The sequence below is a fragment of the Schistocerca serialis genome, chromosome 1 (genome assembly GCF_023864345.2).
Source record: "Schistocerca serialis cubense isolate TAMUIC-IGC-003099 chromosome 1, iqSchSeri2.2, whole genome shotgun sequence".
In the NCBI taxonomy this organism is placed as follows: domain Eukaryota; kingdom Metazoa; phylum Arthropoda; class Insecta; order Orthoptera; family Acrididae; genus Schistocerca; species Schistocerca serialis.
This window is the reverse complement of record NC_064638.1, coordinates 330,768,415-330,783,787: the sequence shown is the minus strand read 5'-3', so window position 1 is coordinate 330,783,787 and position 15,373 is coordinate 330,768,415. Positions and strand designations below refer to the sequence as shown.

General features: G+C 37.6%; 1 protein-coding gene across 1 annotated transcript in view; it reads right to left on the bottom strand.

The window, feature by feature from the left end:
• LOC126469939 (negative elongation factor B) overlaps positions 1-15,373 on the bottom strand; it is a 152,022-nt gene that overhangs the window by 17,813 nt on the left and 118,836 nt on the right. Inside the window, exon 10 of the mRNA XM_050097345.1 lies at positions 3,912-4,093. Coding sequence (XP_049953302.1) covers positions 3,912-4,093 — 182 coding nt within the window. The remainder of the gene's footprint in view (positions 1-3,911; positions 4,094-15,373) is intronic.

Genomic DNA, 15,373 nt, shown 5'->3' with positions numbered 1-15,373 from the left:
GCATGGAGAGCTGCATCAAACCAGTCTCAGGACTGAAGACCACAACAACAACAACAACATCGCAAATAAAATCATATATTACAAGCGATATGTAGACGATACATTATTACTTTATAATGGTTCAAAAGACGAAATTGAGAAACTTGCTATAAAATTAAACTCTATGCATCCGAAGTTACAATTTACAGTTGAGCATGAAAATCGAAAATCTATTAACTACCTAGATCTCACTATAACTAATAACAACGGGAAACATTTATTCACCATATACAGGAAACCTACAACCACTGATGTTATTATTAATGCTACATCATGTCATCCTGACAAGTATAAAAAAGCATTCTTTAAGTCTATGATACACCGAATACTAAAATTACCGCTAGAAGCTAATGAGATCAAAAAGGAAATAACCATCTTAAAACAAATTGCAAAAACCAACTCTTTCGACACACGACAGGTAGATATCATTTTTAATAAAGTACAACAATCACAAAGTACTCCACTAATAAGTAATCCAAAATATACGAAGATGACATATATGGGAAACATATCCGATAGAATCACTAACTTATTCAAAAATTCTGGAATAACAATAGCATTTACAACTGACAATACTTTACAACAAAAATTAAGACATACCGTAAATAAAGATAATGGAAAATCTACCAGATCAGGAGTGTACAAGATCCAATGTAGAGACTGTGAGAAAATATATATCGGCCAAACAGGTCGAAATTTTGCAGTAAGGTACAAAGAACATACGTCAGGTACCTCACGAACAAAGTCTGTTTTTGGTCATCATATAACATTCAATAATCATGCTGAGGGGACAGTACAACAGAATTTACAAGTTCTTCATTATGCAAATAAAGGCTTACTTATGAATATCCTAGAAGAAATCGAGATATATGCTCATTTGAAAACCAAATCATCAATGCTGCTCAATGAACAATTAGATTTTCGCGAAAAATATTATTACGACCTTTTTGACGAAATTTTATAATAAAAGCATCTACTCTTTTGTTTTTTAAAAATATAAGATTAGTTATACCCATGGCAAAAGCAATATATGTAAAATATGCTGCATCAGCAGTCTCATCAGTTATTCAGAATGTGGAACGTACTATTGGCTGCTAACTTAATGCTATAAAGAACATTGCCATAAAAACTACAATTAAACAAGACGATTCTGCAGCATCCAACAAAGATGCAATTGTGATAATCGATACATACCACAACGCCAAGGATTTTACATCTTTGATATAACTGGCAGTGTAATAATATTAAGGTTGTCCATAGAGGGCACAGCTACCACACATCATAATTCACTGATTTTATCTAAAATATAAATAAGTTGTAGACACAATTATTATCTGTTAATCAGATATTTAAATGAATCAATTTTATGTTATTAGTGTATTTCCTACTTTTATACTTTGACGATGGCGTCATATTATGAACGCTGATTGGCAGTTATGAAGTAGTGTGACAGGAAGTAGGCGGAGCCTCTGCATATTTAAGCTCGTGCTCAGCACTCATAACCATCAGTTGACTGCACAGCAGCAAGGAGAGCTCCACCTACCAACCCAAGGGAGCCAATGGGTATAACTAATTTTATTTTATTTTGTTAAAAATTTTGACCGCATTAGATTTTTCATTCATTTAGAGATTGGTATCTAGTATTTCTTAAATTTATTCACAGGTCTGATGATGGTTTTATAGAAAAAACTGAAACCGGTTACCCATTAAAACAGACATAACGTGATCAAGACTGAACTTTAATCTAAAAATGAATGGAGAATGATCGATAACAGTGAAGCCAAGGCAATGGATTGTTACACATGTTGCAGCACTCATGTGTGCTTTGACACTGCCATACTGAAGAAGAGTCTGCTCCATGTTTGGATGAACTCTTCGAATTCGGAACTCAATTACAGCACATCATTCCTCACACGCCGGCATAGATACAGTTTACACAGTGTCATATTACACACTTCAATTTGGAGCCCTCTAGTGACAGAGGGCTGCAGATGTGTAGACTGTTAATATCATGTGTTTTATTTAAAAAGCTTAAAGAGTTTTCATATAAAAATTAGCAGGCATTATTTTTCAGCACTCCCCCGTATATCATCTCTGTTTTCCATCTACTAATAATCCTTAATATATTTCAACTGACAAGAGTTCATTAAAGATGGAGCATAATCTCAAAGAGGTAACAGATGTGAAAGTAATGTGGCTTTGTCTTTGTCAAATGAACCATCCCAGTTTTTACCTAAATCAGTTTGGGTAACACATTGAAAACTTAAAATTGAGATGACCAGATTGGCATTCAAACTTTGCTCCTCTCGAAATGTGACTCCAGAGTCTTAACCACTGTGCCACTGCACTCAGTTTCACTCACTGTTGTGGTAGCAACAGTGATAACTGAAGGAAGCAGATGTGATCAAAATACTATGAATGGGGAAGATGATGTGTAGCAAACATATAACCTATTATATCTTCTATCTTCTCATGGATGGTGAGTTAGAGTGGAATTAAGTTACAGCAAAATAATGTCACTTATTACATGATCAGTGGGGATTACAATTGTAAATTTATGTTACAATGTACTATGTGACTGCTGGCTCAAACAGGTATAAATACACATACAATAAACACTCATTTTGCCCAGCCATAGCTTTATCTGACGTCAGAAGCTTGTGTTTTTGTACTGTACATCACAAATATAAAGCAAATTTTGTCAGAATGTTCCACTCAACAGCTTTTGTGTTGAAACATGAACTACATATTTGGATCACCAGCAAGTATTTTATTAGCACATCACCAGATAAAATGAAGCAGTCTTCTTGTTGCGATGCATATTGCCTACCAGTCCCTTACAGATCAAGTAATGAAATAACAGAATAAATTGTATTTCATAAAAATTAGCACATATTTTCTTCAAATGAAACTATTTGGTTCCAGAGACATTTTCAAGTCTCAAACATCTATTATGTTTGCATACAGACTGGCCACTATGCATCCTGGTACAGTGGCATTGCGGAGTCTCTGCAATTGTGTTTGAGTTTAGGGGGGATGTATCAAAAGAGCTGAAGTGTGAACAGGAATTTAGATTGAGGAGGGAAGCGTGCTAGCGCAGTCAGTGCAGTTGTGCAAAGCCACTGAGCCACGATGGCTCTGTGGTCAGTACATCTGCCTAGCAAGCAGGAGCCCCTGTTTCAAATCTCAGCCTTGTTACAAATTCTCATTCATTGCATCAGTCTGCATATATACATCCCACATTTTCTTGTTTCCATGCTGCATGACAGTAGTAGCTCACACCTCTAATGAACAGTAAAGAAGAATACATTATATATAACAATATGAGAGAAGAGAAGGAAAGTTGCTACTCTCCATATAGCAGAAGTGCTGAGTCGCGATAGGCACAATAAAAAGATTCACTCAATCATAGCTTTCGGCCATTAAGGCCTTTGTCAGCAGTAGACACACATGCACACACACACTCACGCAAGCGCAACTTGCGCACACATCTGCAGTCCACTTCTCTGAGACTGTAGATGTGTGTGCAAGTTGCGCTTGTGTGTGTGTGTGTGTGTGTGTGTGTGTGTGTGTGTGTACTGCTGACAAAGGCCTCAATGGCCGAAAGCTATGATTGTGTCAATCTTTTTATTATGCCTATCGCGATTCAGCACCTCTGCTATATGGTGAGTAGCAACTTTCCTTCTCTCGTATTGTTACATTCCATCCTGGATTTTCCATTGTTTAATATATAATATATACTTTGACAAGTTTAAGTAAACAGTCTTCTCTTAGTATAAACAGCTTAAAACAACAGAAAGTCAAATGTAATGATTTTTCTTAATACTGCAGAAACAACTTGGATTTCTGATAACACTGTAAGCATTTAATACCAAAGAATGCAGGAATGGATCTTCAAATGCTCTGTCATTTTTGCAATTAGCAAGTGTTCCCAGCACTCTCATCAAGCCAACACGGTCCTTTTGTCGAGCTGTATGCAATGTGTAATACATTGCCAGGATACTGGCCACACTGCTCTCTTGGACATAAGCCTGACACGCATCTGGTGGAGGTCCTGGACAGAACAGATCAATACATTTCATTTACTAAAAATGTAGTCTTTGTATTTTGTAGCCTAATATGCTGTTAATATATGTGGTGCTTAAGCTATCCCATTGATCACCTCAGATTTTCAGAAGCAAGAATCGTATAATGATGTAAATCCTCTGGAGTTTACATGCAGTTTGTTAATTTGTATTTGTGAAGAAGTCACTAATTAATAACGTTTAAACACCTGCGCACACCACAAAAAAACCTGGAAGTAGTTATTACAAAACATCAGTTCAATTCAGTTATTTATTAACCATTAACCACTTACATCAGGACAAGTTTTAAATAGACAGTTAATAACAATTTTGTGTGTGTGTTTTCCCTATATCAGAGGAAGACCATTTGGCCAAAAATTAAAATATATCAGAGGAATTCAAAATTGCGAATAATGGCTACCATCAGCTGTAGAATGGAATGACGCCAATGAAAATTTGTGCCAGACCGGGACTCAAACCCGGATTTCCCACTTACTGTGAGCGGTTGCCTTACCATTTGGCTAGCCATGCACAACTCATGACCAGGCCTAAACTTCCATAGGTCATCAACCATGTGTCTATCATCTGTACTCGCACATCCATTACGTACATTCCTGTACAGATCAGATGATGTATTTGGAAGGTGTTTCATGCCCAGTATCGGCAGATAAATACAATTTGCAATGACTGTTTTATTCTGATGATGATGTGCTGCGGCGAAAACATATCTGATGAATTTGCAATTGCGGGGCTACCATCAGCTGTAGAATGGAATGACAACGATGAAGATTTCTGCCGGACCGGGACTCGAACGAAGATTTCCTGCTTGTCACAAGCAGTTCCCTTACCATTTAGCTATCCATGCATGACTCATGGCCAGACCCAAACTTCCATGTGTTGTCAACCATGCGTCTATGATCTGTACTTGTACATCAATTATGTGTACTTCCATACAGATCAGATGTAGTATTTCAAATGTATGGGAGTACAAATAATGGATGTGCGAGTACAGATTGTAGACGGATGGTTGACAACGTATGGAGGTTTGGGTCTGGCTGTGACTTGTGTACAGGAAGCCAAATGGTAAGGGGACCGCTCACGATAAGCGGGAAATCCTGGTTCAAGTCTGTCCAGCACAAATTTTCATTGTCATCATTCCATTCTACAGCAGATGGTAGCCATTATTCGCAATTGCGAATTCATCTGATAGGTTTCGTAACAGCTGTGATCACCGCAGTGCATCATCATCAGAATAACACAGGCACTGCAAATTGTATTTATCTGCCGATACCAGGCAGATCCTCCCCCCCCCCCCCCCCCCCCCCCCCCCCAATGAACCATGGACCTTGCCGTTGGTGGGGAGGCTTGCGTGCCTCAGCGATACAGATAGCCGTACAGTAGTTGCAACCACAACGGAGGGGTATCTGTTGAGAGGCCAGACAAACGTGTGGTTCCTGAAGAGGGGCAGCAGCCTTTTCAGTAGTTGCAGGGGCAACAGTCTGGATGATTGACTGATCTGGCCTTGTAACACTAACCAAAACGGCCTTGCTGTGCTGGTACTGGGAATGACTGAAAGCAAGGGGAAACTACAGGCATAATTTTTCCCGAGGGCATGCAGCTTTACTGTATGGTTAAATAAAGGTGGCATCCTCTTGGGTAAAATATTTCGGAGGTAAAATAGTCCCCCATTCGGATCTCCGGGCGGGGACTACCCAAGAGGAAGTCGTTATCAGAAGAAAGAAAACTGGCATTCTACGGATCAGACTGTGGAATGTCAGATCCCTTAATCGGACAGGTAGGTTAGAAAATTTAAAAAGAGAAATGGATAGGATAAAGTTAGATATAGTGGGAATTAGTGAAGTTCGGTGGCAAGAGGAACAAGACTTTTGGTCAGGTGAATACAGGGTTATAAATACAAAATCAAGTAGGGGTAATACAGGAGTAGGTTTAATAATGAATAAAAAAATAGGAGTGCGGGTAAGCTACTACAAACAGCATAGTGAATGCATTATTAAGGCCAAGATAGATACGAAGCCTACCCCTACCACAGTAGTACAAGTTTATATGCCAACTAGCTCTGCAGATGACAAAGAAATTGAAGAAATGTATGACGAAATAAAAGAAATTATTCAGATAGTGAAGGGAGACGAAAATTTAATAGTCATGGGTGACTGGAATTCGTCAGTAGGAAATGGGAGAGAAGGAAACGTAGTAGGTGAACATGGATTGGGGCTAAGAAATGAAAGAGGAAGCCGCCTGGTAGAATTTTGCACAGAGCGCAACTTAATCATAGCTAACACTTGGTTCAAGAATCATAAAAGAAGGTTGTATACATGGAAGAAGCCTGGAGATACTAAAAGGTATCAGATAGATTAAATAATGGTAAGACAGAGATTTAGGAACCAGGTTTTAAATTGTAAGACATTTCCAGGGGCGGATGTGGACTCTGACCACAATCTATTGGTTATGAACTGTAGATTAAAACTGAAGAAACTACAGAAAGGTGGTAGTTTAACGAGATGGGACCTTGATAAACTGACTAAACCAGAGGTCGTACAGAGTTTCAGGGAGAGCATAAGGGAACAATTGACAAGAATGGGGGAAAGAAATACAGTAGAAGAAGAATGGGTAGCTTTGAGGGACGAAGTAGTGAAGACAGCAGAGGATCAAGTAGGTAAAAAGACGAGGGCTAGTAGAACTCCATGGGTAACAGAAGAAATATTGAATTTAATTGATGAAAGGAGAAAATATAAAAATGCAGTAAATCAAGCAGGCAAAAAGGAATACAAACATCTCAAAAATGAGATCGACAGGAAGTGCAAAATGGCTAAGCAGGGATGGCTAGAGGACAAATTTAAGGATGTTGAGGCTTATCTCACTAGGGGTAAGATAGATACTGCCTACAGGAAAATTAAAGAAACCCTTGGAGAAAAGAGTGCCACTTGTATGAATATCAAGAGCTCAGATGGAAAACCAGTTCTAAGCAAAGAAAGGAAAGCAGAAAGGTGGAAGGAGTATATAGAGGGTCTATATAAGGGCGATGTACTTGAGGACAATATTATGGAAATGGAAGAGGATGTAGATGAAGATGAAATGGGAGATCCGATACTGCGTGAAGAGTTTTGACAGAGCACTGAAAGACCTGAGTCGCAACAAGGCCCCAGGAGTAGACAACATTCCATTAGAACTACTGACAGCCTTGGGAGAGCCAGTCCTGACAAAACTCTACCATCTGGTGAGCAAGATGTATGAGACAGGCGAAATACCCTCAGACTTCAAGAAGAATATAATAATTCCACTCCCAAAGAAAGCAGGTGTTGACAGGTGTGAAAATTACCGAACTATCAGTTTAATAAGTCAATGCTGCAAAATACTAACGCGAATTCTTTACAGATGAATGGAAAAACTAGTAGAAGCCAACCTCGGGGAAGATCAGTTTGGATTCCGTAGAAATATCGGAACACGTGAGGCAATACTGACCCTACGACTTATCTTAGAAGCTAGATTAAGAAAAGGCAAACCTACGTTTCTGGCATTTGTAGACTTAGAGAAAGCTTTTGACAATGTTGACTGGAATACTCTCTTTCAAATTCTGAAGGTGGCAGGGGTAAAATACAGGGAGCGAAAAGCTATTTACTATTTGTACAGAAACCAGATGGCAGTTATAAGAGTCGAGGGACATGAAAGGGAAGCAGTGGTTGGGAAGGGAGTGAGACAGGGTTGTAGCCTCTCCCCGATGTTATTCAATCTCTATATTGAGCAAGCAGTGGAGGAAACAATAGAAAAATTCGGAGTAGGTATTAAATTCCATGGAGAAGAAATAAAAACTTTGAGGTTCGCCGATGACATTGTAATTCTATCAGAGACAGCAAAGGACTTGGAAGAGCAGTTGAACGGAATGGACAGTGTCTTGAAAGGAGGATATAAGATGAACATCAACAAAAGCAAAACAAGGATAATGGAATGTAGTCCAATTAAGTCGGGTGATGCTGAGGGAATTAGATTAGGAAATGAGACACTTAAAGTAGTAAAGGAGTTTTGCTATTTGGGGAGCAAAATAACTGATGATGGTCAAAGTAGAGAGGATATAAAATGTAGACTGGCAAGGACAAGGAAATCATTTCTGAAGAAGAGAAATTTGTTAACATTGAGTATAGATTTAAGTGTCAGGAAGTCGTTTCTGAAAGTATTTGTATGGAGTGTAGCCATGTATGGAAGTGAAACATGGACGATAAATAGTTTGGACAAGAAGAGAATAGAAACTTTCAGAATGTGGTGCTACAGAAAAATGCTGAAGATTAGATGGGTGGAACACATAACTAATGAGGAAGTATTGAATAAGATTGGGGAGAAGAGAAGTTTGTGGCACAACTTGACTAGAAGAAGGGCTCGGTTGGAAGGACATGTTCTGAGGCATCAAGGGATCACCAATTTAGTATTGGAGGGCAGCGTGGAGGGTAAAACTCGTAGAGGGAGACCAAGAGATGAATACACCAAGCAGATTCAGAAGGATGTCGGTTGCAGTAGGTACTGGGAGATGAAGAAGCTTGCACAGGATGGCGTAGCATGGAGAGCTGCATCAAACCAGTCTCAGGACTGAAGACCACAACCACAACAACAACAACAACAACTAGGCATGCAACTTTCAAATACAACGTCTGATCTGTACAAGAATACACATAATGGATGTGTGAGTACGTATGGTAGATGCATAGTTCACAACATGCAGAAGTTTTGGCCTGGCCGTGAGTCGTGCACAGATAGCCAAAAGGAAAGGTGACAGCTCGCGATAAGCAGGAAATCTGGGTTTGAGTCGCGATCCGGCACAAATTTTCATTGGCGTCATTCCATTCTACAGCTGATGGTAGTCATTATCCGCAGTTGCAAATTCACCTAATATGTTCCGTAAGGCTGTGGTCGCCACAGTGCATCATCATCAGAATAACACAGGCACTGCAAATCATAAAAGTTTAAATGTATAGCAGTATTTTTGTTGTGCCTGCCTGCAACTCAGTATCTCATCTGTAAGATTAGTAGCAATCAATGCTTTTCACAATATTATTGTTATTCTATCCTAGATTTCCCATTATTGGAAGTTTATTAAAAAATTTTAAGCATTTTATTTTATGTTAGTCTATGTCTTGGCATACCTAAGTCCAATTTGCCTCTAATGTTGGGAAAGTGTGTGTTGTCCCTACTGTCAAATGCACTTAAGTTACTTTCGACATAAAGTGATGTTGCATAGATGTAAGTAGAGGTTTACAACAGTCAGTGTCTCAAACTCGATAAAGAGAGATCAGCAACATTTCTTAGCACTCACTTTACTCTTTATTCTCATTACTTTTTTTTGAATATTCAGAATTCCACAGATAAGACTGAAGTATGCCACCTTCAGATACTCATTTGTTACTGGATCTGTCAGTTTCCACATGAGGTAGCAGACTCGGGTTTTTCTCATGCTGATACAACTAATCTGTTTCTCCCAGTTTAATTTGGAATTAATTTGAAAGCCTAACAATTTTGCTCATTTACTTTCTACGGCTTTAGTTAACCCCAGAATTAGTTCTATGTTTTATCCAGATTTTTTTTTTAAAAAAAAACAAAAGAGAGAGAGAGAGCGAGAGAGAGTTCATTGTAAGAAAACCAGTTCACTGCTAGTTCTAAGGTTTCATAAGTAGCCTGATGCAATTCTGTGGCGGTGTGGTATGTATTGAGCAGTGCCATGTTGTCTGTGTAACACAACACTGAATTAGCTCTTACATGATAAGGTAAATCATTAACTGCAATGGTGAACAGAAATGGACAAGAATCAAGTCCTCCAGTTTGAAATTCTTTCAATGAAGAGTACCTATTTTTAGCTGAGACAAACTGTCTCCTGTTGAATAAATATGGCTTGATTACACCTAGAGATAAGTTGTGTATGCCATAAAATTCCATTTTTATGAATAGGGCGGTGAAGGGCATTCAGTAAAAGGCTGTACTGATATCACAAAGTACTTATTTTCAAATGTAGTTAACACCTAGTTTACAACTTTAGTGAGAGCAGTAGTAGTATTTTTATCATGTTGGAAACCAAACAGTCTGTTGGAAAGAAGATCATGCTTTTTGATATAGTTATTTAGCTGGTTATACATATGAGACTTGAACACTTTGGAGAAAACTGGAACAACAGAACTGTTCGGTAGTTTTGGGATAAATGCTTATTTCCCTTTTTGAAGAGTGATGTAATTTCAGAAGTTTTGAGTGTATCATGTAAAACTTTAGGGTCTTACATGTATTAGAAATGAAGGTAAGAGGCTGACAGATAAGACACATTGTTTTTAGTTAAATAATTAGAGAACAAATAACAGTCTACAATTTCAGAGTTAGAGAATCTTGATACAGTTATTGTAATAGCCTTCGGTGTGATAATATTCTGGCAGACAGTGTCCTCCTTATGTGGCTTAGCATCAAGCAGGTCCAATGCACATGTAGAATTTTGCTTGATTTCATTTTTCAGCTCACTCACTGAGGTTAGGAATTAATCACATACTTCTTCTGGGTCCAACACTGTGCCTTGTGTTTGGGAATTTTCTTGACTGATAATATCCCATGTTGCTTTGCACTGATGGGAGCTCCTGCCATGTAAGGTTCACATGCATGTTTTTTGGCCATTGTCAGTTTGTCTTTGAAGCTTTTTTTTACATTTTAAATAAGCTTTACAAGCAATGTCATCTACAAACCTCAGAACCTTGCTTACAATAATTTTTATGTATTCTGTGTAGTCTGATGATCTCCTTCCAATGAGAGCCAGATCATCTGTATACCATAACTCTGTGAGCTCTTTCAAAAGATTATCAAAAATTGTTTCAACAGCACACTTCTCAGATCAAAAAAGTAAACAATATCCGCTTAGCTGCCAGATGTCAAAATGTACTAAGATGCGGTTGTACATTTTCTAAATATCAATCTTTGCTAAATATTTTACATCATCTAAATTATGCTCAACAGCTAAACAAACCTAGCTGATTTCACAAACCCAAACATAAAATCTTAACACACACAGAGATTCACTAGTAAAATAAGAATAAAATAACAAAAGTTAAGGATTTTTTCAGGGTGAGCCAGTCTCTCTCTGTACCTCCCAGTTCCTGAAGATATTTTATCATCTCCATCAACCATAGCGACTTTGTCTTCTCATTTCCCCAGTATGTGAGAAGCTAACTAGTCAATCTTCTGGGATGCACCCTGCAGACATGCCCATACAAGGCAGGGCATCCATTCCATGACACAACAGTGATTTTTTCACGGTGCTAGTAGGTCTCCGGTTTTCATCATCTTTTTTATTCATAGACAGGTCCCTATGTCTTTCACATTATCTTTCTCTTTTGAATTTAAGTTTTGTCTGTGAGACCTTTCCTGTTGAGAACTAGACACAACAAAGCATATAGGGCTTCGGGGCAGATGACTCTCTGGTAGTACTTAATTTTTGTGTTACGAGAGAGAGATTCTTTGTTAGAGATGCTTTCCCTCAGTTAGTGTACCAGTTCCAGCTTGTTAGCTAGAGTTGATAATGCTATTCTTTTGAAAATACTGGTTTTCAGCCATTCTCCCAGATATTTAAACATGCTGGTTATCTTGATTTTTCCCTGTTCCATGTGCAATGTGCAAGGAGAACTACTGATGTTTGAGCAACATATTCAGCCCTACCTTTGCTGCATGTTGTCTGAGAAACATTGAGCTGATTTAATGAAGTTTCTATTCAATCACAAAGAAAAGTCAGATTTCAGCAAATGCCAGGCAATCAACATTGAGCCCGTTGGACTTGTGCATCAGAGAGATACCATTTGGAAGCCCTGTTTACCTAACTTCTTTTGCCACTCTCTCATTATTTTTTCCAGTGCACAGTAAAAGAGAAGAGGGGAGAAACCATCACCCTGTCTTACTCTTGTCTTGATTTCAAATCTTCTTACAAGTGTCTCAGTGAACTTTACTTGTGATCTGGTGTTGTTTAAAATCTGCTGTATAATATTAAGGGGCTTCTGCTCCAGTCGAAGTTCTCGGAGGAGCTTCGTGAGAGTAGGTCTGTCAATTGTGTCATATTCCTTCTTACAATCAACAAACAATTTAAGTGATAGATAGACTGCTACTTATCATAAAGATGACACATTAAGTTGCAGACAGGAACAACGAAAAGACACTTAACACATTCAGTGGTGGATTTACAGATTTGCCGCCAGTTGGCTATTCAAATTTTGCCACCCCTTCTGACATCTACAATTTGATACCCTACTTCACAATCACATAAATTACAATTTTTTGTCACTGAAATTATAACTTTATGATTTGTGCACTATAGTCCTATTTACACAATCTTTTTCCTGTAATTAGTATGATTGTGAACTAGGGGATTGATGTGTCAGTTCCTGGATTATTTTTACAAGAAAACTATTTAATTAAGATTGTACAAGAAATAGTCATGTAGGCTACTAAGATGGGTAAGGTATGCCTTTATCTGGTAACATACCAGCTGATGATGATGATGAAATTAAATTAATTAATTTATGAAAGCTTTAAAATATCTTTTTGTGCAATTTTCTATTTGCTTAATCATCAACTGTATCATCGTATGAAATTCTGTTCGTTAGTTCTGACTCTATGCACAAAAGAGCTAAGGTGTTTACCTTCTCTTGCCTTAAGATAGGTCTTACATAATTTTTCACCTGTTTTAAGCAAGAAAAGCTTCTCTCACCCAAACAATTTGTTGCTGGTGTACATAGGACCATGCAACTGCTACATATAAGTTTGGTTAAACATTTTGCAAATTCTGTTTTTGGAGGAACAAAGATGACATTTCAATGATCCAGAATCTGGTTTTGGAAAAATTCTTCCAGAAGAAAGGTGGCATTGAAAATACACGCTTTCTTAAACTAAGTCAGTCTCTAAATCATTACGATACATTTCTTCCAAGAAAAGGGCTTTTTCCGTAAGACCTGATGATGGCAATATGACAACTTTTTATTGAACCTGTTGTAGGCCTCCTGCCATTTTTTAAATTCAGATATGAGTCTATCAATGAGGATGAGAAATGTGTTAACCCTGAAAGTATCACTAGCAATCATTCTCATTTCTTCATTGTTTGGTTCATCATAAATTTCTTTTCTTTTTGGTTCTCTTTTTCCGATGTCTTCTGTATACTGCTTCAACTCGCTGAATTCCACTGCCTTTTCTTTGAAATACTTAACATTTTCCCATTCAGCTATGAAAAACTTGGAAAAAGATTCATAAAGATCAACAACAGTGATCAAATCTACATTAGAAATCTGAATTTTAATATTCACTTTGTTTATTCTTTCCAAAAAAACATTCCATTTTACCACTGTTTTCAGTTTTCCTAAATTCAAAAGTGTTTTCTTCATATTGAAACAAAACAGTAACACCTTCTGCACGTGATGAGAATTAGAGTCGTAAACTGACATTTTCAGTCAATAACAACTTTATTATGCAGACACAAATCGACTAATGTTTGAATGAGGCTATGTTGACCGAGGTCCAAGCTAACTTCCTGACATCTGCAATCTGTTTCTTTCGACTGCTACTTACCGTTGTCGCCACCTATCGGCAAATTGCGGAAGCAAAGTTGTACACCTTGTATATAAATATGAATCTTTTTAATTTCTTTAAGACATAAAAAAATTTGGTCCCAAATTTGCTGCCACCAGAATCTGCCACTCTAGGTGCCAGCCTACTCAGCCAGCTGGTAAATCCATCATCCATCACTGCACACACACACACACACACACACACACACACACACACACACACACAGACAGACAGTGAGAAAGAGAGAGAGAGAGAGAGAGAGAGAGAGAGAGAGAGAGAGGTTGCACAGCTGCTAAGTCATCTGTGGAAAGACCTGCCTCCCACTATCCCACTACCCCCACCTTGTATCCAACTACTCACAGCAGTTGCACCCACTGCTGCAGTGAAGTCAAGAATAAAATAAAACATGCACAAACACATGATAACTTCAATATAGTATCACTATAACACAATTCAACAGTATCAGTTTAATAGAAATAAGGCAAATTCCTTAAAAACTTACCCACAGTAACCTTTATTGTATGCCTGCTTGATCTTCAATAATTTTTTTCTTATTCAAGCAATTTATAGTCCTCTCTACAGTTTCTATCATACAATAATGCATAAAAGTAATTCCAAATCTGTGGATTTTAATGAAATTGAGAATGAACTGTCAATAAGAAAAACTTATAACACTAAAAAATTAATTTATTAATTAAAAAGACCACAGTATAGATAAAAATCAATAAATCATAACATGTTTTTCAATTCATCAGTTTTTTCCTTCATCTGGCTGCCTAATGCTTGAACCTCTTCTTTCTTTTCATGAGCCTTTTTCCTAAATGCATTAGATTGTAGCAGTAACACATGATCCTTGTCTTTTCTGCAACCTCTGAAAGTTAATCAGCTCATTTGTGCAATAAAGAAATGTCAAATCAAGGTGCATTCTTTTCTGCTTTAAATCTTCCAATTCCTATTGCAATTTGTGGTTCCTTTCTGATACTCTTTTGGTCTTCTTTTCTTGTTTTTGTTCCTCAAGATAAGCTATGTAATTTTTTTTCCTTGCATAAGATGCAAACGCCAACAAAAGCCTTAGTAATTTGTACATTTTGCACTCCCCCACAAAATTTAATGTGGCCTTTAACTTGCCCCATAGCAATATAGGATCTTTCTTTCAAATTCCCTACTTCTAGAGCCTTTTTGATTGAGAATCCACTCTCTACTGTTGACTGACCATGTGGACAGGTTAAAAGCTTCTTGCAAACCTTCCAAATTTCGAAACCTCTTGAATACATATTCTTGTACAGGAAATCATCTGATCTTGAAATTTTAACATCAAAATCTCTACATTCTTGTTACAGAATTTGCTACAAAATCTCCAAACTCCAATATGAGGGAGTCACAATTTTCCGCCAAAACATGGCCACTTTCAGACATACTATACAATACTAATTTCATCTTTTTCTAGCAACCGACTTATTTTCAAGAGTAATTTTTGGACCAAGACTGGCTGAATTACATACAAAGGAATATTGTAATGGAGGCTTCTCAAGAATACTTTTACTGATTCATACTACCCATTTCCAGTACCTAGATTATGCCTGAATTTTAAAGAAATTACATTTCAAAATTTATTATTTGGCTAAGCCTGTTGTTAATAGTGTGTTTGTTTCAGTACTTATACAAGCTGTTTCAGGAGGAATAGTAAA